The sequence below is a fragment of the Microtus ochrogaster genome, chromosome 8 (genome assembly GCF_000317375.1).
Source record: "Microtus ochrogaster isolate Prairie Vole_2 chromosome 8, MicOch1.0, whole genome shotgun sequence".
In the NCBI taxonomy this organism is placed as follows: Eukaryota; Metazoa; Chordata; class Mammalia; order Rodentia; family Cricetidae; genus Microtus; species Microtus ochrogaster.
This window is the reverse complement of record NC_022015.1, coordinates 26,382,331-26,407,843: the sequence shown is the minus strand read 5'-3', so window position 1 is coordinate 26,407,843 and position 25,513 is coordinate 26,382,331. Positions and strand designations below refer to the sequence as shown.

The window sequence follows — 25,513 nt, the reverse complement described above, 5'->3', positions numbered from 1 at the left end:
GGAGGAGGAGGAGGAGGAGGAGGAGGAGGAATCAAGATTTGCAGGAGACACAGTGAGGAAACAGGAGGTACAAGATGGAAGAGAAGTAACACCACATGATAGAATGTAGATTAGTATAAATTGGTGAAGTTAAGTTATAAGGACTAGTTAGGAACAAGCCTAAGCTATAGGCCAAACTTTTATGATCAATAAGAAGTCTCCATGCCATTATTTGGGAGCTGGCTGGAGGGACAGAAAATGACTTGTTACAAGTATCCATCAGCCTATGTGTCTCTTTTAGCCATGACTCCTGCCTTGCTGTGCTGTTTTACAAAGTGAAGTTCCTTCATCTTTAGGAATTAAAATTTTATTTTTACTAATTCTTTGAACATTTCATACACACATGTGGTGATCATATTTGCCCCATTCTCTCCCCTAACTCCTTCCGGATCCACCTCCCAGCTCCCCACCCCTTCCCAACTTCACGTCCTGTATTCTCATGGCTATGAGAGTATTCCCTGGAGCCTCTCGCCTACCGAAGCCATCAACTCTTTATCCCTCAGTGAGGGGTTGGGGCTACTGAGTCCCTCCTTACTCCATGCTGGCCTGTTGACTAGCTTGATCTTGTCCAGGTCTTATGCTGACAACCGCGACAGCTGTGAATTCCTAAGGGCAGTAGTGCTGCCAGGTTCAGGGTATGCTTCATTCCAGTCCTCCCTGACCTCTGACTCTCTGCTGTCTCTTCTACAACTGTCCTGGAGTCTTGGTGGGAGGGCGAGTGATACAGATATCCCATTGTGTTTTCATGAACTTTGGTCATGTTGCTTTGGGTTTGTCTTCCTTTATAAACAGGGTGCAGCCAATTAAAAAGAAAAGCAATACCCAAAGGCCACTGTTTCTCTGTGTAAGAATTTAAGCCATTCACGTTATTAGGACAGTTACAAGTTTTGGTCTTACACCTGTCACTCACTTTCTAGTGCTTATCTATCATAGTCTTGCTGTCTCTTTTTTTCCCCCTCTCGTCCCACAGTGCTCTGGCAATTGAACTTATTTGCTTATTCTCACTTCAGCTGACTTTTGAAATGCAAATGTTTAAAATGTGCACTAGCAAGGCACTACTCTGTGTATACAAATTGAACACCCAAAGACTTCCCCTAGGATAAAGAGCCCCTTCCAAGGACCTTATCTCTGTTCTTTCCTCCCTGGGGCTGGCAGGGTGGTGGCCTTGACTGGCTTCTCTCAGTCTTTGGATGAACCCCATTTCCATCTGCTGCTCAGCCACTGGTCCTGATTGCTCCAGTCTGACTAAAACCCTACAACTTCCCTCCAGTCTCCCCTCACCACTCTCTTCCTCTTTCCTTCCCCCTCCCCTTTCCTTTCCATGTCTAAGCACTTCCTGCTCGCCCCCTCTTGTTCCTTCCTCTGAAATTTCCAATATATTTCATGGCCACATGTGCAGCAAGTGTTTTGACTTATATTGTCGCCTGCTTTCCTTGCAGTTCCTTCCTATATTGTTTTTTTTTTCCTTTTTCTTTTTCATTTTGCTATATTATCCTCAGATAACTTCTCCAAAAGATGCCATGTGCCCAGCACTTCTCTTTGTCCCCCCAGAGCCTCTCTCAGCCTTTCTTCCCTGCCCTGACTCACAGGCTGCTCTGCACAGACTGTTCAGCAGGAGCCATTGCACTGCCCCTGGGTGTTTCCCCACACTCTGCCTACAGTCTGTAAATGCAGTCATCCTGAGTATTGGTGGGGATTGGTTCTGGGATCCCCTGCAGATACCCCAATCAGCGGATGCTTGTCTCTTCCAGACAATGGCATAACACTCACATATTACCCACGTAACCCCTGCATAGCCTCTAGACAACTTACGATACATTGTAAAAGCTGTGCAAATCGTTTTAATGTTATTTAGGGAATTATGATAAAGAAAAAGCCTATCCACGTTCAGTTCAGATGTGATTAAAGTATTTTTGTTACACACACACACACACACACACACACACTTTCCATCCCCAGTTAGTTGGACTTGAGGTTGGTTTAAGTAGGGAGGCAGATGCCAGCTGTGGCACAGACATATAGTCTGATTCAAGCATCCTATCAGGCTCCGTTGCCTCCTGACTGATGGGCCCTTGTAAACAGCCCTGTCTTATTGGATGCAGACTGTGGAACCCCTGGTTTTACCTTCCTTGTCCAGTTCCCTTCTTGGCAAAGGAACACTGAGAACAGAGACAAGGCCCTGCCAGGATGTTGTTGACTTCTGATGCTCAACAAGTTGGCTTTTTATAACAATCATCTTATGTATGCCTTTAATTATATACATGCTGTTAGCTGATTTCATTGAAATCCTCAGAACTATGCGGTCTTGTGCTTTTGTCCCTTCTTCGTAGGGCTTGGGACGGAAGAAGACCTCACCAGAGAGAAGGCAACACATTTCCAGGAATTTCAATCTCTGGGCCTGCGACTTCATCCCATCACGTTTTGATGGCCTTTCAAATAACAGAATATCATATGTCCATAAGGAAGCCATGGTCATCTCAACCTTCCGACGCTTCCCTAGATGTTACGACGAAAAATGGAGTGCCTTCAAGTTTGTTCCCAGAAAAGGCTACACAGAGTTTTTGGAAAACCAGCCAAATGAGGAGTTTTCTGTTGACACAGAGGCTGTCTCTCCACAGGAGCCCGATGATTAGAAGATTCGAAGATTTTTGATGACGTTTGTGATGTCATCTCATCAGGCATTCATAAAGTATATGTCTCTGATCCAACACTTTTGTGATTTTCATAAAGTTGAATATATTCAAATTCTTACCAAGCTGTGCAAAGCTATACACACATGTAAATAAACTGCTAAGACTGTCACGTTTATCTTTGGGGGAGTTAAAAAATTGTGTACTTCATATATGATTAAATTTTCATTCTGAGATTCCAAACAATGCAGAGGAGGCAAAACCCCCCTTGTTTCTGTTCTAACTCCAACCCTTGTCCTGTCATTAAAAGTCATTCAACCTCTTGCTTGAATTCAATGCATGTGCATCCAGACATATGCATATAGATACATACAACCTTGAGTGGATGCTATACGTCTCACCATATGTAACATTTCATAGCTCAGTTTTGCTATCTAGCCATGTACTTTGGTTTTCTTTCATCTTATATAACTTGATTTCTTTTCTTAAGAACTAGGTGATGGAGCTGGGGGGTGGTGGCGCAACGCCTTTAATTCCAGCACTTGGGAGGCAGAGGCAGGTGGATCTCTGTGAGTTTGAGGCCAGCCTGGTCTACAAGAGCTAGTTCCAGGACAGAAACCAAAAGCTACGGAGAAACCCTGTCTCAAAAAAAAAAAAAAAAAAAAAAAAAAAAAGAACTAGGTGATGGGCTCGAGAGATGGCTTAGTGGTTAATGTATACTCTTCTTGCAAAAGAAACTAATTTGAGTCTCAGAACTCACACTGGACAACTCAGACCACCTGGAACTCTAGCTCCAGGGGAATCTCATGAACTCTGGTCTCAACAGGCACCTACACCCATGTGCACCACCCCCTATATACATAAAAAATAATAATGTGAGCCTTTAAAAAGGTTTTAGAACTAGTCATGCTTCATTTCCAAGTGTGGGTGCCCACTATGTTTTTAGAAATTTAGATTTTCTTTTTACTAGGCAATTGGACTGCTAATAACTTTTGGAGTCCTTCTACAGCAACTGTGGTCTCATAGACAGAATGCTCTGTAGATGCGTTAGATCAGCCTCTTTGGGTGCATGCTTGTGTGTACCTCAGAAGCATATAACAAAAGTTTAACTCATGGGTGTGGAATTGGATAGAATACACAATCCAACATCATGACTAAACTGCTTTGGAAAGACTGGGGCCATTAATCCCCTGCCAATTGTATCTGTGAGTTTGTATTTTTCTCCCCTCCCATCATCTTTTGGGTATTTATAGGTGAAAAGACAATGGTTTTGCTTCTATTTTGCCTTTTCTTCTTTGCACATGTATGTGTGTGTTGTGTGTGCTTGAGTGTGTGTGCACGAGCATGTGTGTATGTGTGTGTGCAGATCAGAAGTTGACTCTTTCACTACTTTCAATGAGGCAAGATTTCTAAATCAAACTCAGTGCCCCCCTATATGGCCAGTCTCTAGCCTGTTTCCCCTACCTCCACCTTTGGAGACTGGAATTATAGGTGAGCTGCAACACCATCCCCGGGCATCCACACAGGCCTCCTCACACTGGCACGGCAAGAGTCTTAACTGATGAGTGCCTCCCTAACCTTAGTTTCTTAATTTATACCATAATGTTATTGTTTATGATGGAATATTTTTCTTATTAATCAGAATTAATTATTATTAATAACATTATTTTATATATTTTATTTAATAATTAATAATTGATTAATTATTAATCAGACAACCAGAACAAGATTGTCATATAAAAACAATGAAATCTATTGTCAACTTGATAGGAATTTCCTCAAATGTAGATGCTAATTTATGGGAAAATTGTCAACTTTGTACTATGGTGTATCTCCCCCCTTTATTCTAATCTTTAAAAAATTCTGGGTCAGGCTCCAAAACTACAGAGAAAACTGTCTCAAAAAACAAAAACAAAAAAATTTCTGAAGTTCCCTATCTATGCTGTAGTGTTCTTGAGCAGGTCTTAGGCATACGGTCACAGCCACTGGGAATTAATATGTGCCATCACTCTGTCATGTTCTGAAAATACAGTTTCTTTTTTTAAAAAAATATTTATTTATTATTATGTATACAGTAGTTTATCTGTGTGTATGTCGAAGGCCAGAAGAGGGCACCAGACCTTATTACAGATGGTTGTGAGCCACCATGTGGTTGCTGGGAATTGAATTCAGGACCTTTGGAAGAACAGGCAATGCTCTTAACCACTGAGCCATCTCTCCAGCCCCTGAAAATACAGTTTCACAGTAGTCATTCACTACCTTTGGCTCTTACAATCTTTCCACATTTTTTTCAATGGTGATCTCTGAGGCACGCGCATGTGTGTGTGTGTGTGTGTGTGTGTGTGTGTGTGTGTGTGTGTGTGAGTGAATGATATAGATATTCCATTTAGAGATCAGTACCCCATAGTATTTTATTATCTGAACATTGACCAGTATTGGGTCTCTGTATTAATCGTCATCTATTGCAAAAAAGAAGTTTCCCCAATGACAGTTGAGAGATACATTAATATACACAGATAAGATATTAGGGGAGAGTTTATTGCTATGTTCATTTAGTAGAATAGCAGTAGTAGGTTCTCCTATAGGACCTATGTCCTGGTGAGTCATGGGTTTTTCTCTCAGTTAATAGTACTGGCATGAATTCCATCGTATGGAGTGGACTTTAAATCCAATCAGAATGTCGCTGGTTACTTCCATAACATTTTTGCCACTATTGCACCATCAAATGTATCTTGCCAGGCTACTCACTGCTGTAGCTTGGAAATGGATAAGACTGATGATAATTTTCTTCTTTCAGTAGTGTCCATAGCATCTTCATCACTATAAAAGTTATCCAGTAGGGATAAAGCTTCCAGGTGGGTACCAGCTTGACTTTTCTGTCCTATGACTCCATTAAGAGGCATCTTTAGCAATGAGGGTTGGCTTTCAAGTTATGGAGGATAACCAAGAGCAATGGCAATATCCCATAATGTTTAGGTGGGGGGGGGGCTCTATGATACCCCATTGACCAACATCTCAAAAAGCCTACCTGATACTGAACTTTTTATTTGCTAGCCTATGGTGTCTAGGAGAAGGATTGCTCCCTGTTAAAGGGTAATTCCATTTAAATTCCACATGCATACACACACATATGCATGCACGTGCATGTGTATATGTGTGTGTTTTAAGAAAATTTTACCGTAACAGGCTTCCACATGGCATTTTCAAAGGTCTTTGTGTTATCTCTCCATGCACTCTGTCCTGTGTCCTGTCTTTCCATCCCTACCCCACCAAGTCCTTTGTGCTACACTGTACCCTAAGCCCCCTTCATACCACCTGTGATGATCCCATTGCTCTTGAAATTCCCCCATGGCTCCATAGCATTCGCATATGAGAGACAACATGCCACACTTGTCTTTCTCAATCTGGGTTTTGGTGGTAAATTTTTAATATTTTTTAAAGTTTCACTTTTAGATTAGCTATGATTAGGAAGAAGTTAATGGTTTCCATATGTAAATCTTTCATTTGTCCCCACAGCTGTACTTCTAATAAAACGATCTAAAGAAATAAAAATTAAGCTCTAGTAATTTTTCCATTTGCTTCTCCCTTCTTTTCTATGTAAACCTTTCTGTCTTTGGCTAAGTAGTAACTTGATATCATTTTTGACATGTTCTTTGGGTAGGTCTAGATATACTTCAAACATTAGCATTAATAATACTTTAATTTTAAGATTATAGTGGAACCCAGAATCCCAACCTCTTCTGTAGGTTTTATAGAATTAAATTATACATCATCTAATTGAACATAATCGCTGATAGTCTTATTTAATTTTTTCCCTCTAATGCATTTTTTTGAGTACATGCATGTTGAGTTATTTTTTTTTCTCAGAAATTAAGGCTAAATAGTGACAACAGCAACCATGTTCCTCGGGTTCTGACTGTACGCCTCATTTTTCTCCCAGGACTGGCTCTAGGCTGACTTTGTGCTCCTTCTCACACCTCCTTTCTTTATCAACAATGCCATGATAGACACCAGCCACTCTTGTTCCTTGCCTGGAAAATCCACTTATAATTTGAAGTCACTTGTTAGTATTTACATTTTACTCTATCTGTGTGTGTGCGTGCGCGCGCGTGCGTGCGTGCGTGCGTGCGTGTGTGTGTGTGTGTGTGTGTGTGTGTGTAGCACTAGAAGTCAATGCCAGGAGTCTTCCTTGACCACGCTCCACTTTTTATTTACCAAGACAGTTTCTCTTTCTGATTTTTATTTATGGATCAATGCTGCCAGATACTAATTTTAGTGGCTAATGTTTTGTCGTTCGCCTCCCCTCACTGCCCTTCTCAGCTACAGCACACACATTTTGTTTCCAGAATTTATGTTCCTGGCTTTTGAGGAACATTGTATGCTGTGTGTGTGTTCTCATACTGACTGTGGCAGGGCTATGGTGAGAGACAGGACAGACAAGTAGCTCTGGGTGTGGCTACTAACGACATGGAGAAAGAGCTTCCAGTTTATCTGACCCCAAATCCAAGTACCTACTTCTCAGTTTATCCACCTCAACAATGCCTTTGATTCATTTTAGTGCTTAGCAGAGAGAATGGTGGGGACCAGACAAGGCAGAAGACCTCTATAAGTAACCCTACCAAATGGCCTTGCTCCAATCTATCCCCAAATCCGTGCCAGCACCAGTGGAACCCAAATTCCCACATTTGCAGGAGACCTGACCTGGGCTCTGTCTGTCTTCTTTGCCTTAGAAAACCAGACACTCTGGCAATAATCTAAATGTAAACACGATGGGAGACAGACACAAACAGCAAGATGAGGCCGGCCCTCTGTCTGTCGGAACTGGAGATCAGTATGTGTCAGAGGGGTGTTAGCCATGTCATCAGCAGATCCCAGAGACGTTCTCCTTGAAGTCAGCAGGCCTGAGAAGGAGAGAAAAATAGAGAACTTTCTTAATGTGTGGGTCAGTGTAATTGAATGCTGCATCCTGGTTGTCACCGACACGCTGTCTCCTACACTGTAGGAAAGGCAGGCTGAGGCTACTTCGTGATCACAAGACAGACTCTTACAGATGGGCTCAAAGAAACAAGAGGACTAGCAGACCCTGTTTTATGCATCACGATCAGGTAACGTGGTAGTATCTGCCTGCGTCTTTGCTGAGGGTACCTTACAGGCACACTCTCTGGTTTCTGGTTTCAAGAGGACTGTCTGGTTTGGTTGTGGTTCATTGAATAGAACACGGTGGCAAGACCAGAGCCTCTTTTGAAGTCTAGACCTACTTTGTGTGCCACTCACCTGATACAAATACAGTCATTGGATGCTTGAAAACCTTGGTCCTTGCATTATCTTAATTCCCAAATTCATGTCCAACACCTACATCCATATGTGTGTGCTTGCACACACACATGCGCGCATACTACTAAAAAGTGTTCAGAACCAAATCTGCAATTACATGGCGATTAATGAATGGGGGGCATGGTTATCGTCATGGAAACACTCTTGAAAACTAGTCTTTCTTTACTTAATTATCTCCTGTGCAAAACAAATAACATCATCTAATTACCCGCAATTCTTAATGCAGTGAACCAAGAACAAGGGGATACTTGACTTTAATGGAGGGTGGAACTGAGGATTCCAAACACAGTTCACTTTGTGCAAATAAAAGTTTTCCAAAAATTGACCCCATGCTAGTGAGTTGCTGTAGCTTACTCCTGGCTTTAGTGGGTCGTTTTGAACGGAGGAGTAAAGAAGTCAGTTGCAGACACCCTGACTCACTAATCAATTCCATGCAGGTGTTTATAGATTTCTTTCACCTTAATGGATTAGCTTTGGACTTGTGCCATGCTAGAAATCACTTAGTCCCTAAGAGAGCAACTGATGGCCCAGCGGGCCCATTCTGGAGAGACGCTGCCTGATTCTTGTTCTAGAATAATACCAGGAAGCTCCCATTACTTCCTGTGCATGTAGCAGGCATATGCATAGCTAATGAGTCTCATTTCTGCAAAAATGGGGCCTGGAAGTCCATGCATAGCACAGACAAAGGGACAGAGTGGCGGTTTGCTGTGTGGCATGCACTCTCCAGTGCTGTCTACTTTTGAACAGAGACACATAATCCCCTGTGGTTTATTTGGACCTTTATGATTGTGTTGTAAAGATTATTTTTGTTACTTCCTTTTTTAGTATGCATGTGTCTGTGTGCGGCATATGTACATGTTACAGAAAGGTATATGCACATGCATGTGTGTATTTGGTGCATGTACATGCTCAGATAGGTATGTGCACATGCATGTGTCTGTGTGTGGTGCATGTATATGTTCAGATAGGTATGTGCACATGCATGTGTCTGTGTGTGGTGCATGTACATGTTCAGATAGGTTTGAGCCCATGGATTCACATGTATGTGGAGGCCAGAATCAACAAGGTCAAGGGTTCACTTTAGGCATCTTTCTCTATGGCTCTCCACCTATGTTTTTTTGTTTTTGTTTTTGTTTTTTTTTTTTTTTTTTTTTTTGGTTTTTCGAGACAGGGTTTCTCTGTAGCTTTGGTGCCTTTTCTGGAACTAGCTCTTGTTTCGATCTCGAACTCCCAGAGATCCGCCTGCCTCTGCCTCCCGAGTGCTGGGATTAAAAGTGTGCGCCACCACCGCCCGGCTCCACCTATGTTTTAAGGTGAAGTTCTGCAAGGAAGAAGAAGCAACTTACTGTTTTGGCTAGGCTGCTTGGTCAATGAGCTCTAGGGAGCCATTGTGTTTGACTGACCACCCCCCACCCCAATACTGGTGTTTCAGATGAGCCCTGCCACACACAGTTTATTTTAAATACAGGTTTGGGGAATTTAAGCTCGGGTCCTCATGTTTCTGCTCAAGGCTGCCCCAGCTCCTGCTCAGTAACTTACTCAGAGCACCTTGAAACTGCCTTTGGCCCAAAGCGTTCTTCTGTGTGGCCTTGTTTTCTGTCTTCTACTAAGGCTGATATGACAGTGTTCTAGGAGCAAGCTTCACATAGAGACTCACCCTAGTCACAGCTCCAGAGTGTAAGACATGTCACCACTGCCTCAAGGGTCAGAAAGAATAGACATTCACCCAGTTCAGCTTTTCCCCACCTACATAATGGGTCCATATTGAGGACTCCCAGGGAGAGAGATGGGTGTGGGGGAGGAATGGTGAGCTAAAAATAGGATTCCCATATGTTCTGCTGAGTTCAGGGAAGGAACTGTGCTGTTATGGTAACACCCTAAGAACATCATATAACAGGCGAGAATAATCAATTTATTCCTTCGGGTTCTTGGAGGATGCCCATCATCTTTGGATTATGACAGTGGGAGCCAAGGGTCTGGGAAGACCCCTTTCAGCTCTGCTGTGAGCTTTGAGGCTTGGGGGTCCTTCCCAGCTCTGCCTTTCTCTGGTTGAAGCAGCCCCACACTTCACAAAAATCAGTAAGACACAGGGAAGTCACTGCGCTCATCCTCGTGCCGGTGGAGGATGGAAAGTGCTGGGTAAGTGTGAAATGCGGAGTAGTGCCTTCAGGGGAACCCATCAAAACAAATGAAAACATCTTGTTTAACACCCAGAATTTCAGCAAACATGTTCCCAACACACCAAAAGGATCCCCCTCAAATATTAAACAACAAATCAGCCCCCTGCCAGAGCCTGACTCACCAAATCAACGTAATGGGGAGAACTAACTCGCTTGCTTTACCATGCTGGTTTGATAGCGTTGAATTAACTGCGGTGTGTGATTTCTGCAAAGGAACAGGAATTACCTCATTGTTCTGTCTCCTAATTAAAGCCAAACATCCACAGGTTCCCAAGCCAGGTAGTACAGGCACAAAAGTGCAGACAGATCCTGTCCTTGTCCCTTCTCCTCTTCAAGATCAAAAAGGTGCCAGTGAAAGAAAGGACCACCACCTCTGGTTCCCACAGACACCCACCTGACAATCCTGCTTCTGGGGAGAAGAGCAACTCCGTTCATGACTCACATAGATGATGATTATGTCAGAAACAGGAAGGAAAAAGAGAACATCATTGTGCGATATTACAGTCTTCTGTGGCTAGAATTTCTGTTCGAGATTCCATGACCGGCCTCAGCTGGAAGTGGAGAACTAACTCCTTCTCCAGCAAATATTAATGAGATTCCAAAGAGCAGCAGGAAGTCCCCCATTTAATCACTCAGGAGATACACATTCCTGTTCCTCGAAGCACTAGCTAGCCCTGGTGGTACAGGCCTGTGACGATAACACTTGGAGGTTAGGAATTCAAAGTCATTCTTGGGTCCATAGTAAGTTTGAGGCTAGCCTGGGCTACATGGGGCCCACTCTGTCTTAAAGTAAACAAAACCCCAAACAGGATTGTTTATAGCATCAAATATCTGGAAGCTTCTCAAACTCTTAAGGAAGAACTTGGCTTTGCTAGAGCATATGGATCAAGCATTGGGTATCCTTGACCAATTGGAATGGTCCAGGTAAAAGCAGATGCTGTTTCCAGCTGAACATGGGTTGACTGAAAGTTTATTTTCTAACATAGTGTCATCCCTTCTCACTCACAACCCCCACCGTGCACTAAGCTCCCCCCCTCCCCCAGATGCCCTGCTCCCTTTGAGGCCCACTATATAGAGCTACGCCACATGGACAAATGCTCAGGTGTTTAACCATTTGGTGACTGCTTAGAATTATTTTTCTTTAAAAAAGTTTTTCATATAATATATTTTGATCATATTTCCCCTCCCCCAGCTCCATGTCTGTCCCACCTCCCTACCTAACTTCATGTTCTCTCTCCAAACAAGATAGAAAAAAAAAAACATCAAAAAAGGAAATCAAAACAGACAAATTAAAAAAATAAAAATCAGTAAGACAAAAAAACTAAAAGCCTAAACAAAACAAAAGGCAAGTGTGTGTCACACACACACATACACACACACACACACACTAAAATGATAAACAGAAAAACATGGAGTCCTTTTCTGTTGACCTGGGGCATGGACCCTGCTCTGGAGTGTGGTTGATAAACCCAGAGACATTCCATTAGAGAAAACTGATTTGCCCCTTCCCAGCGAGTATCAATTGTGAATAGGTTCAGTTAGGAATGGGACTGGTGACTGCCTTGGGAGCCCTCCCTTGGATTCAGCACTGCTCCGGCCTCTGCATTACAAAGGCTGGCAATGACAGACCCCACCCTTGCTGGGCCTCCAAACCTGATGACCTGCCAAGGAACTGCACCTGCCCCTAGAAAGAGCCAAGATTTGATGGCTAAGGATGCCACGTCAGTGTGGATAGCGTGAGGACGCTTTGAAAGGTCATAATCATAATTTTATTAAGCTGTGATCAGGGAGAGAAGATAAATGTCATAGCAATGAGATTAATATTGGATACATATTATATTAAGGGATGATTATGAATTTGTGTTTCTTGTGTACATTCAAATTTGGATATGTATGAGGGAGAAAGCCGACTTTAATTTTTTATCTGCTGGGTAAGGAATTGATTTTATTTCTTTCTCTGCTAATTAAAGGAAAATTAGAAAAACAAGCTACTTACTAAAGCACTAAATACATTTTGATTACTTATGGATATAAGCAGTTGTGTTGGCTTCATTTATTTATTTACTGAAAGCCTAATGATAGGTAAAATGAAGAATTAATAGTGTAATAGAGAGGGATAATGGAATTTTTCAGCAGACAGAATGAGGTCTACTGTTTTCCCACCTTCCAGCCAGGAACACGATGCATTTGGTCTCCACCCATCCTAGGTAGTGCACAGCCCCTGTTTGAATGGAACCAACTGTAGGGAAACTAGGGGGGGGGGGACGAGGAGGGGACAGCAGGTGATGGCTCAGGTGAGTTCAGTTTAATGTACCTTAAGGAGGTTGAGGGAGTGTCTGGCATTCAGCTGGGTGTGGTGGTTGTGATAGTTAACCTTCATGGTCTCCTTGATGGTTTAGAATCACCATGGAGACATGTTTCTGGGTGTGTCTTTGAGGGGGTATCCAGACCACTCTGAATGTGGATGGCACCATCTCATGGCATTTGGGGCCTCCAGACTGGAGAGAAAGGGGAAAGAGAGCCGACCATCATCTCTTCTCTTCTTACCAAGGATGCTGTGTGACCAGCTGTTCACATTTAGCCCTGACGGCATGGGAGGCTGGGACAAGATGAGAAAGATGTTAAGAGAGGAGAGGGAGAGAGCAGAGGCCCTCTAAGATGATGTTTTGTCGTAAGGGGGTGGACCCAGCATGAGGCTGGAGGAAGCCCAGCAGCAACAGTCCAGAGATCCTCTGGGATCTTATGTAGTAGAGCTTGGCAGATCAATAAAGGGGCAGGAGAAAATGGCGAAAAGGAGCAGAAACTGTTTCCAGAAGGAAAATGGAGATGTGTGTGAGATGAGGCTGGACTAAGACTGTTTCCTTTAAAATTTATTCTTACTTATACTCGTGGATATATCTGTATGTGGGTGCCCAAGGAGGCCTGGGGAGGACATCAGAACCCTTGGAGATGGACTTATAAGCAGTTGTGAGCTGCCTGATGTGGTTGCTAGGAAGTAAACATAAATTTTAAGCAGTGAGCGCTCTTAACCACTGGGCAATCTCTCCAGTCCCAAGTTTGTGTGCTCAGTAAAGGGGCTAAGACCTATGAGGCTGACTGTTCTTCAAGTTTCCTAAGGAGCCCAACTGGCTTCCATTAGTGCCAAGGTCCCACTAGGCCAGGCTAGGTAAGATTCTGGAGGTGGGGATGCCTCAGCCTTTATATAAGACCCTCCAGGTGATTCCAAGGCCATACAGGACTGGTAGGAAAACAAGATTCGAAAGAACTGAAATCAGCACCTCAAAAATCTGCAGCACTGGAAGTTAGGGGTACAGGGGCCAAGTGCACAGCGGCTGAATAGGTAGATATGACAACCCACAGAGATACACCACACTGTGCAGCCTCAGAGAGGAAGGCACTGTGGTGACACACAGCAGCCTGGGGAGACTCTGAGAACATGTGCTAAGTGAAGTAAGGCATACACAGGAAGAGAGATGCTTCCAAGTATTTAAAACAGTCAAATTCATAAAGCCAAAGGCTAGACTAGTGTTTACCATGGACTGGGGAAGTTAGTCATCAACAAGCCATAAATTTGTATTAAGTGAAAAGAATAAACTCCAGAGATGTTCTGTGTAACATGGTGCCTGGAGCCAATGATGCTGCACACCGCACACTTAAGATTTAAGAGGAAAGATCCATACTAAGTACCAGAGCTTCTGTAGATGCTAGAAGTAGCTGAGAAGGATATGCCAGGAGGGAGGAGGTGAGAGGAGAGGGGCAGATAGGATGGGTCACAATGTGCACAGCACTTACAGAACCAGAATGCAGAGTTTAGGAAAGTTGTATATGTGAACTGGTTTGGAAATTTCGTGTAGACAACAAAACTAAATATAGATTGGTCATTCCATTAGTGAATACACCATAATCAACAACCAACAGAAGAGTCTCAGGAGTTCAGGCTGCAGGTAGAATCTCCTCCTAGCCTGGAAACAACTCATGCATGGCATCGATGCTGGCCGAAATACCCAGAAAACAGGATGAAAGGAAAGAGTAGGCAGGTCCAGGAGATGCAGGGACACCAAGACAGCCACATTCGCAGACCTGGAGACTCTGTTCTCCCCTTTCTGCTGCACTGCTGATACCAGCAAACAACAGTTGCATTGTCACAGAGGATGACCAAAAGAACATTCTAGAATGTATGTGCATGGGACTGTGATGAAGGCTGCTTTTAGCTTACTGGTTGAGGAGTGAAGCTTTGATGCCCAGTCCGCCCATCATCTTTGTGATGGCAAACAAGTTCCTGCCAAGTCCTAGTTGTTTATAGGACTTACTTGTTAGCACTAAGTGTCACATGAGAAAATACATGTGGAATGCTTTCCAAAGCACTAGATGCAGGGTGTACATTCTACACATAGGAATGGAGCCCATTTACAGACTACTTGCCTAGCATGCATGAGTCTTAATCCCTAGCAGTAAAAGGCAAAAGGTGACGATCATCAAGAGGTCTGGGTATTTGCAAGCCAAAGGACCCAATCTGATGGCCAGAACCTTCATTTTAAAAAAGTCAGGTATGATATACACTTGGAAGCCTAGTTCTGGGGAGGAGAAGGCAGGTAAGTCCCAGGGGATTGCCAGCTCTTTAACCTAATCTAACCAGCCATCTCCAGCCCAATGAGAGACTCTGACTCCCAAGAAGATGGACAGCCTTTGAGTAAAAGCACTTGAGTTTGTCCTCTGGCCTGCACAATAGAGCGTTGTGCCACCCCCAACATGAACATACATGTGATGTATATACATATATACACATCAGGCTGATCTCTCAATGGCTCTTCACTTGATAGACGGAACACCGGGATGGTGCTGGTATTCCTATGTACCAACATTATTTTCTGATTGTTTGTAGAGAACCAGAGAGTGTTATTGAGGCAGGTGATGGGACTGGGTCCATTGTGACTGTAGCACCTCTTCCTGCCTTGTTTAGAGAAAACCCGGTCATTCCATTTACAAATAATGTGAACTCTCCCTCAGAGAGAGCCTTGAGCATGGCACTTGCGAAGTTAGGTCTGTATGTAGCGTCTGTTTTCCTCAAAGACTACAGGCGTGGGGTGGGTAGGTTCCTTCCAAACCTTTCATCTTCAGCTGGCCATGGGTTTAGTGCCCTGTCTCTCTCTGGCCCCAAGAACAACTCACAGTTGAGTGTTTTCGGAGCAGCTGACCACTAAACCAAAACCTGAAGACCTGAACATTTTGAGCCTCCTGGGGTTTCTGTTGTTGTTTTGTCTTGTTTTGAACCAAATGGGTGTTATCCAGCTCAGCCAGCAGCCACTCTCACTTTGCTAGCCAAAGTCGCAGCAGTGAGTAAAGACATATCTGAAAAGATGACAGCCGCTCGGGCTGTGTTTTTCTGACGACAGATTCCTGTCATTTGTTTATTTAATAGCTGTGATCACAGGTAGAGGAGAGAACACATTAGCTCTAAACTAAGCATACAAGGAAACACATTTCACAAGGCATGGTGTCCAGAGCTCACACACCACCTCCTCGGGATCATGGGTAAGACCAACAACTTCACAGAGCACGCAGAAGCAAACAAGGTCAGAGTCCCTGCAGCGACCCGTGCAGAAGAGAGACCCCGCAAAGCTGGAAATGGGCTCTGCCTGGCTCTCCAACAGCTCCTCCTTCACACTAGAAGCTGCAAGCCCATGAGTGCTGCACAAGACATTCAGACCCAGAAAACCATGGCTTTTTAAAATCTCTTAGTGGCAAACTTCCTTTACCCTTTTCTTAAGAGACTGTGAGAAGACCAGTTGCTTGTTTTTAAACATCTGGACAATACTAAATGAAAACCAGGTAGGGAAATTGACATCCCCCAGGAGCAAACATGAACCTGGAAGATGAACACACACACACAAACACACACACACACACACACACACACACACACACACACACACTGAGGGATGGACTGGCCAACTACCACTACCCCCTCATAAACTTCTACCCTGCCTCCGCCTAGTTCCTAATTACTCCATGGCATGTCTTTGTTCCCTGACCTGTGTCCGCTTTTATGGTGCACTCAAACAAGGTAGAACTGTGTCTACTTACTAGCAAGTTAAAGACCAGTACATAAAAAGTTGAATTTCCTGATTCCCCAAAGACTGCAAGGTTTAGAGAGGTAGGACTCATCAAGCTTTTTGGGTGGGTGTAGTTTTCTTTCAAAACCGCAGCGACCAGCCTCTCAGATCAAATTTCATTGCTCATTAAAAAGAAGGGAAAAAAGGAATGAATTAGATAATGCTAAGCGGAAGGAAGCAGGCGACTAGACACACTGTGTTTACAACTAAAAGGCTGCCTACCTGTGGGGAAGACAGCAAGGGTGCAACCACGCCCACATCGGAGGTTCCGGGAAGGCCTGGAGACCTACTGTGCTGTTTTCCTTATTTTGACTTTTACACTGATTTCAATACACACACACACACACACACACACACACACACACACAGACACACACACCCTTCACGAAGTCTCCCTATCTATTGGCTTCTTTCAGGTAATAACGCGTAAGAAATTGTCCACCTGCAGAAATCAAGCAGAAAAAGAGACAGCTGTGCATGGAATTTTCTCTAGAAAGAAAATGGCTTGAGAGATGCCACAGTCAGATCGCTCTCCATCCTCGGGGGAAGTCAGCCAAACCTATTCCAACCCAGTCCATGTGCACCAAGAAGCCTTCAAGTGTAGCGAAACCCTGGCTCTGAGCCTTTGAAGTCTTCTGAGATGCCAGATAACCCCTTCCCTGTTTGACTTTCTCACTCAGAGAATGGTTATTTGGTAGCACTAAGTTTTGAGGTACAAAGTTACAAGTCCTAGTACACAGAGGAAAGTGAACGGTGACACACAAAGGGAGGAATTTGCCAAATCCTGAGGGCTTTCACACCCAGCAGCGCAGATATATAGCAAATGTTGGATGTTTGGGAACGAGAGTCTGTGGTTAGAAGTGTGGAGATCCACTTGGATTATTGCTTAGGAAAAGCCATGTCTTGGCTTTACAAACAGTGACTGTGCAGATGCATGCCACAAGAGGGCAGGTGTACATGCTGAATGGTTCTGGAAACCTAACCTCCGTCTTGCCGAAAAACATTCGCCAGTGGGTTGTATGTCCTATCTGTCACTGTCCACAGACAGGCTTTGGTTACAAAGAAGCAAAACCACATTGCCAAAGAAACCCAAGCATAGAGGAAAGCCTCTAGAACAGAATTCCCCAGCACCGAATTTAACTCTGCTGTGTTTGTGTGTATTACGAAATATATTTTCACAGTGAAAACACCTCCAATTTCATTACCACAAAAGATGGAGCTGCTATTTTTACACGTCGGTGGGGTAAACATTTCCCGACTCCGTGTCACCACACGAATGCAGATGTACCATTTCCTCAATCTCATTTACAGAATAATGGGATCGAATAATGCTTCATTATTTCATAATGAACAAAGCAATATGGGAGTCTGAGAAAAAGAAGCAATTCCACTTATTTTTCTTTCACCCCAGACCCTCTCTCCCAATTGCATTCTGATATTACAATGAACTTAACATGTTGGGTAATTCCAAGACCTTGCTTCCAGTTCTCTGAAGATGAGGGTTCAGGCTTCTCAGAACTTGAGGTTTTCTGGTTACAAACTGTTTTCTCTAAATGTTTCTTAGAGCCTTTAGCCAGCCTGGCCCTGGGGCAGGAGGGGGGGGGGCAGGCGGGAGCAGGGCGTGGGGGGGCACTTACTTTCTGCATACTGAGCAGTCTGTACTGATGCTGGGGGACTGGCCAGTGTTAGCTCCGGAGCAGGGTTTGCCTAACTATGACACAGACAGCAAGAGGCTCAAAGTCTGGTTGCTCCTTGCAATTTGTTCTGAACCGGTTTGGAGCTACAGAGCCAAGATCCCAGTTTGTCCGCTTATAGGGATCTAGATGTACCTAGGAGACAAATCTCTGAGCATGTCTATGAGGGGGTTTCTAGGTTTAGGGTAACTGAGGTCGAAAGATCCTCCCTATATGTGGACGGCACTATTTCTAAGGCTGAGGTCCCAGACTTGATAAAAAGGCGGAAATGAGCTGAGCATCGGCGTTCATCTCTCCGGGCTTTCGGACCGTGGACGGTGGACACCGTGGGACCGACCGATTGCCTCAATCCCCAGCATGGTGACTGACACCATCAACTGCGAGGCAAAATAAATTCTCTCTTCCAAAGTTGCTTTGGCCTGGTGCTTTGTCACAACTCTGCCAAAAGTGACTAATAGGCTGGGCGCGTGTCACGTGACTTTAGGCCCTTCGTTGTTTCTTTCTTAACCATGGCTTTTCCATCTATAAAATGGATACCACGTTTTATTTTTCCAAGAGGATGGAATGAAATAACGAAGGTTAAGCACCAAACCTCACGTCTGGTGTAAAACTGTCACTCTGAAACAGGTCCATCCTTTCCCAAAGCAGTTACGCTCCCTAAGCTCACATCTTCTGTGGAAGGTCCTCCAGGCCTGGGCACGGCAGACACAGTAAGCTGTTATCTACCGTTACTTTTTATCGCCCCACTTTCTGCTCTGTAAGCATAATTTTGAGGACAACAACAACCGATAAATGCTAAGTCTCCTTTAGCAACTGCCGACAAAGGTATGACCTCTCTGACCTTTTCTGGAAGAGTCCTCATAACAAGCTTCTCATCCACATACCATGCTTCTCACCCAGTTCCTTATTGTATCTAGTAGCTGCAATCTATTCTGTCTGGCACGTTATCACTAGGAAAAACCACAAAGTGGACGAAGCTGTCTCACCCAACTCTCTGGGTTGACATTGAGGCCCACAGACTTAGGGACTCCAGGAAGAAGCAACTCGCCAAGCAGTCGCTGTGTTCTCGGAAGCAGGTGCCCACCAGCCCACACCAGTGCTGCGATAATAAGGAAGATAGAGTGCCAACATTAACTGTGCTTCCGGGTCCGAGGGACCAGGGTGGAGATCGTTTCTGACAAGACACGCATGGCTGTGCTGCTTGTATGGAACAGGCCCCTTATGCAGTGGCTTCAAATGGGGCTCTCTCAGGCCTTGCTTCCTCCCAAGACCAGCACGCAATAACAGACGTTTTTATAAGGGCCGTTCCTTTGCTCCAGATCATAAAACCCAGCACTTGCAGTTTTGTTCTCTCTCAACACAACAAATGTTTCTTATCATTGCATGGTTTCAGACACATTTTATTACTACTAACCCCTCTCCCTTCTTTTAAAGGTACCAATAACTTGAACAGCATTTAACCCAGGCATGTACACACACTGCATTTGTCCAGGTAGTAAATTACAACAAGAAAGTCATTTGGATTGCCTGGACAGTCTCTTCTGTGTGTGTGTGATGGAGTGAATGCCAGAGTCAGCTTGGGTATTGCTCTTCAGAAGCTGTTCATTTGTTTCTCTTTCTTTTTTTTTATTACATTATTTATATGTGATGTGTACACGTTCAAGTATATCCATGCCCAGCACAGTCTGAGTATAGAGGTCCAAGGACAACCAACAGGAGCGGGTTCTCTCCCTCTACCACGTGGGTCTTGGGGACCTAACTCAGGCTGTTAGGTAGGGTGACAGGAATATTTAATCTCTGCACCATCTCACCAACCCAAAATATTGCAGAATGTGTGTGTGTGTGTGTGTGTGTGTGTGTGTGTGTGTGTGTGTGTGTTGGGGGTGGGCAGTACTTTACCACTGAGCTCCAGCCCCACCTTGGTTATTTTTTTGAGACAGGATCTCTCTAGGTCAGGAGCTTACCATGGAGGTTGGGCTGACTGGTCATTGGGCCCCAGGGATTTATCTAAAGCTCTCTCGATCATTGTGATTAAAAGCATATGCCGTCATATGTGACATTCTTTGAAAATGTAGGTTCTGGGACTCGCAATTCAGATGACCCTAAAGCAAGCTCCCTACTGACTGAGCCATCTTCCTATCTTCCTAGCCATGGACATGACTCTTAATTTTTCATTTGAATAGGCTTTGAAGAATCTCCTGTGGCTTTAATATTTGCGATCGACGGTTCTCAACCTGTGGGTCACGATCCCTGGTTTGGTGGGGGGGGGTGTGAATAACCCTTCCCCAGGTGCTATTTAAGACCATGAGAAAACACAGATGTTTACATTAGGACTAAAATTGCAGTTATGGAGCAACAATGAAAATAGTTTGATGATGGGGGTCAGAACATGAGGAACTGTTTTAAAGGCTCACAGCATGAGAAAGGTCGAGAGCCACTGCTCTCCAGGGAGTTTGGCTGCCTTCTCTGAACACTCAGGGGGCCCTGAGCTCACTTTCATAGCTTCAAGGGCTCTGTTTCACCCCATCTCCAAAGTTTCACCCACACCTGGACCACTCCTTGAGAACACAGCATGAATGGTGTCTTCTGTCCTTCTATGTGTAACACGGGCACGCAAATATTCACTGAATAAAAGACAATGAATTGTATTATTTCGGACACAAAATATTCATTTTAATCATTCTGAATAAAATTAAGATCAGGGTTGTTTTTAGAATAAGGCAAAATGCAATGCTTAAATAGAAAATGACATTTTAAATTAAAGGCACACTTTCAAAGAACTTAAGTTAATAGTTTTTTTTTCTTGAATGACTTTAAGAATGACTTAAATATTCTAACAGGCCAATGGTTTATTGATCAGAAAAAACTTGGGTATTAAATTACCAGCTGAGTATTGCCCTAGGAATCCCATTTGTCTTGCGATTATAGGGTGATTAATTTGATAAATAGCCAAGATCTATTTTCATCTTTGTGGCATCTTGAAATGCGTCCGATATCCATTGTTCTTCTAACCAGATGTGTTTTAAAAAGGCACATCTGACCACACCCCTAAGACTTTGCATTCTGCCCCTCCCCTTCCCTAGGCCCCCAATACAGTCAAAGGCTAACATCGCACTCACATCTGCCTTTCTTTTTTTAATCTATTTCTCTAATTTTTTCCATCAGAGATACAAACTTTAGAAAATCGTGCTGACTTTGGACAGTGGCAAAGAAGGATTTAGTTAGGCCAGTGCATGAAGTGGGACCTGGGGCAGTTTGCCAAGATCCAACTTTCCTTAGCTGGAATCCTCCTTCCTTCCTTTCCACTCCTCTGTCTCTCTGCCCAGCTCAGTTTCCTGGACCCCAACTAGTGATGGCAGAGGGTGGAAGGAGGTACTGAAGGGAAGCAGAACCTACTGGTTCTACTGGGTTCCTCCCACCCTTGCCCCCTAACTCAGATCAGTAGAATCTCCTGTGTGCAGTGATGCTCTGTCAAGTGGGACAGTAAGGATCAGGCCCAGGGCTGTGTTGATTGCTCTCCACTTGCTAATTCCATGTTCCACACAGCCGCCTCACTCCCCGGGAACTCTCCAACTGCCATATGCTTTGTTCCACTCCACGGCTTCTGTGACCTCTGCATCGTGGCCCTTTGTACCTGGGAGACTTCAGTGGGTGGGCATCAGCCTGCTATGCTGGACTGAAAGTTGTCAGAGGAAGGGAAAGGTATATTCTGCCTTATCTCTTCACTACTGTATAGAGCTGGCATTCTGTCATGTCCTTAGGGTAAAGATGTGAGTGAGCAGATGAGACTTGAAACCCAGAAGAGTTTGTAAGCACAGTTCCTGGAAAGGGACAGACAGTAGTGGCCGCTCTGTTTACACCTGGGAGCACCTGGAGCCTCAATTGCACCTAGAGGGCTCAGAACCATCTATCTAGGGGAAAGGAAAATGGCAGAAATGAAAAGAGTCAATCCAACCATGGGTCACATCCCTGGGATAGGCTGAGGTGGAGCCCCAGGCTGCAGGATATTTACAAGGGAGGCAATGGGACCGGCTTGTGGGATGAACAGGAAGAGGAGGGTAAGGAAGAGATAGAAGTTGCCCTTGATGTTGGTCAGGGACAGCTTGGCTCTTGACTCACCCTTCAGAGTTGATCTCTCTGAGTTGGACCCAAATAACCTAACCTTCATATCTGACACCAACTATCCTTGGCTGGAAAGCTGTCTGGAAAGGGTGATGACCTAGGTGAAGTGTCTCTAAAGGTGCAGCCCTTGGAGCTGTCTCTGATATTTCACTGGCTAGTGCTTCCTTCCAGAAGAGGATCTGGGCAGCACATAGCATGTCCAGCATAGTAGGATCACAGGGAGCTAAGAAGACTGGGCCCTGTGGACCACACACTAGAGATGGCTGCAGCTAGGAAAACAGACTTGGGAGGGACATGTGTGTGTCTATGGCCAAAGGGCTTCCGCATCTGGGTCAGATGCTGGAGTCTAAGCCCAGGACCTCTGGCATGATGCAGTGTTCTGAGTCTTGCTCTGAGCGTGGGGTTATATTAAGTCATACACATACATTATGTTTATATTGCATATATATGTCCATTGTGAAAATTATATCTCAATAAAGATGTTCAAATTAGTTTTATGTTTTAAGTTTAAATTAAGTTTCTATTTAATTCATTTTTATAGGTATGGTTGTTTAGCCTGCATGTAATATGTGTACCGTTTGCTTTCCTGTAACCTGCAGAGGCCGCCAGAAGAGGACATTAGATCCTCCTGTACTAGAGTTACAGACAGTTGTGAGGTGCCTTGTGGGTGATGGCAACAGAACCCAAGTCTTCTAAATGAGGAGTCAGTGCTCTTAATCACTGATCATTCCGCCCCTAGTTTAGCATTTTGCAATAACTATGCTGTATCAAACCTTCCAGCTGGTGCTGCCCCATTCTGTCTTATCTATCCCAGGCTGATCTCAAGTTTACCATATAGCTAAGAAACACCTTCAGATCCTCCTCATCCTCACCACCTAAGAGCTGGGAGTATAGCCGTGAGCCACAACCTCCAGCTTAGGTGACCCTGGGGGCTGACCCCAGAGCCGAGCCCTGTGCAAACAGTCCACCAGCTAAGCCATACCCCCTGCCTTCATGTGCTCTTTTAAAAGAGAAAATAGGACGGGAGTTTGACTGTACAGTTCTTCAACCCCCAAGAGGAAACGGGTATCTTAGAGTGAAACCAAGCTGAGCAAGGCCATCACAATTATCTGAACTTGAATCTGACAAGAAACTTGGACAACTGTCTGTCCTTCACCCTAACCCTTCAGCAGCCCTCTGACGTCACTCAAGGTAAAGAGTCAAACAGTCAGGGAAGAGTGGAACTATTTCCCATTCCTTTTGCTTTTACCTGAGTTTAGCTGAGCATTGCCTTGGTGTTAGCACCATGGCAGCTCTGAAAGAGGGCTGAACAGGGTTCATCTGACCACATAGGTGCCTTCTGCTGGAGTCTTAGATACTCACAGATGGTCCACATTCGAAGAACTCAGTGGGTGCGCTGAGCTGGCATCCTTCAAAGGAGGACAAAGATCAGCATGGCCTCTGTGGAAGAGGTGGGACCATTACCACACTGTAAGATATTGTCATCTAAAGTGCTTGGCACACGCTCTGGAAACTGCTTTTTGCTTGTGTGTGGTTCTCCTCTAAGCATCAAGGTCACTGTGGCCTCCTTGGCCTGTGGGCTCCTAGAGTTTCTGCTCCTGCCTTCGGACCTATTCTTTATGTCTCTGTGCACAAAGGTGGCTTGTTCTTAGACCCCAGAGCCTGTTTACTGGAGGGGGTCCTCTGCCGTTGGCCTCTTTTCCCAAATGCTCTGTGCCACCCATTTCCCTGAGTCTGGTGGATATTATTCTCAAAAAATCCATGATTTCTTCTGTTTTCATATCTTTAAAAAAAACATCTATCGATCTAGTCTATGCCTTACTAATGTTTGGGGTGCGCTCATTTCTCTTGCTCTACCCACAGGAACAAGGTGCAAGGGAAATAGAGGAGCCCCTAGGGCCAGATGGACTCCCTAACTGACTGCTACCCAGCTTGACTAGCACTGCTCCACCCCATCTCACCTGGCACCCCTGATCTCTTAAAGGACAGTAGTGAGGACCAAATCCTTTCATTTTTTTCCAGACCCTAAGCAGCCTGCCTAGGCGTTCACCCAGGGCGGAGTCACGTGTGCCTTTTCTCACAGGTGGAAGCATCCCGCTCATGTTCACAGAGACATCCTTGGCCTTTGCTTCCAATGACTCCTTAGTGAATTGCAGGGAGGTCTATGGAGAAGATTGTGATACTCAACAGCTTGGGTGGGTTTTGCTTCCATCAACACTGAGATGAGCTTGCCTCTTTGAGCCTGTAACCACGCACAGAAAAGGGAAGGGAGTTGGGCATGCAAAGTTTGCTGAGGATCCAAAATCCGGGGAGAAAATTCTGAAAGCAGCGATGTGTAAGAGTTGTCAGCAAGAAGGAAAAAGAAAAAAATGTCTGAGAAAGCTTCTCACAGAGCCAGGCATACTGTCACAGGTCTCTAATCCCAGCACTTCAGAGGCTGAGGCAGGAGGATCGGGAGGTCAAAGTTAGCCTTGGCTAAATAGTGAGTTCAAGGATAGTCTCATAGCCTGGTCTACATGAGACCCTGACCCAAATACAAAACAATGCAAAACAAAAAAAAAAAGGAGGTTCTGACTCCCACGGGTCTTAATTTTGCAGACTCTCACATGTGCACCTACTCTGAGGTGAGAATAAGCTGGTCCCAGTGAATACATCCCTAGACTTCCAGACGCAAAGCACAGAGGTGATTGTAGATTCACACTGCCTAGACAGCCATTCCAAACAATTTACACCCAATCCTTTCTTAATGCGTTGTTAAATCTCTGGGTACATATTTGCTGATACAACATTCACAGCAAGGCTCCGAGAGCTGGGAGGGACAGGAAGGGCTTTTCTTTCCAGACTCACTTCAGCCTTGCTTGTCAGAGCCCATCAGGGCCCCACACCTCAGTATCTCAGCATAGATGCAGGACAGGGTGGACCAGGGACCCACGCAGCTTTCCCATCCATTGTAAAGTTGGTCAGTCCCATGGATGGGTTAATACCACAGATATTGACTTCACTGGTTACTGAGTGACTGATTGGTTTAGTGTGAGTCTGTATGTGTGTGTTCATTTGTGTGCATGCACACCTGTGTGTGGCTGAAAGTTTACGTGTGTGTGCATGTGTGTGCATGCATTTGTGCATGCCCTGGCACTCAAGAGCATGCACATGACGCATGTGTGGAGGTCAGAGGACAACTTCTTGAAGTCAGCTCTCTTCTTCCACCAAGTAGGTCTTGGGGATTGAACTCAGGTTCTCAGTCTTGGCAGCAAGCACATTTACTTCCTAAGCCATCTTGCTGACCCTGTTGCACACAATTTATGGGAATAGAAACTGGTGCAGCTGACACAAAAATAGCATGATGCTTCTCCCAAACGTTAAAAATAAAACTGTCACATGATTCCACAAATTTGCCTGTT

The 25,513-nt window shown here is 44.6% G+C and overlaps 1 protein-coding gene across 2 annotated transcripts in view; it reads left to right on the top strand.

The window, feature by feature from the left end:
* Positions 1-2,835, top strand: part of Tex36 (testis expressed 36) — a 16,855-nt gene extending 14,020 nt beyond the window's left edge. For both annotated transcript variants that reach the window (XM_005351405.2, XM_013347851.1), the window contains one exon: positions 2,370-2,835. In XM_005351405.2, the coding sequence (XP_005351462.2) occupies positions 2,370-2,672 (303 nt within the window). In that variant the 3' untranslated portion in view covers positions 2,673-2,835. The remainder of the gene's footprint in view (positions 1-2,369) is intronic.
* Positions 2,836-25,513: the final 22,678 nt, after the last annotated feature.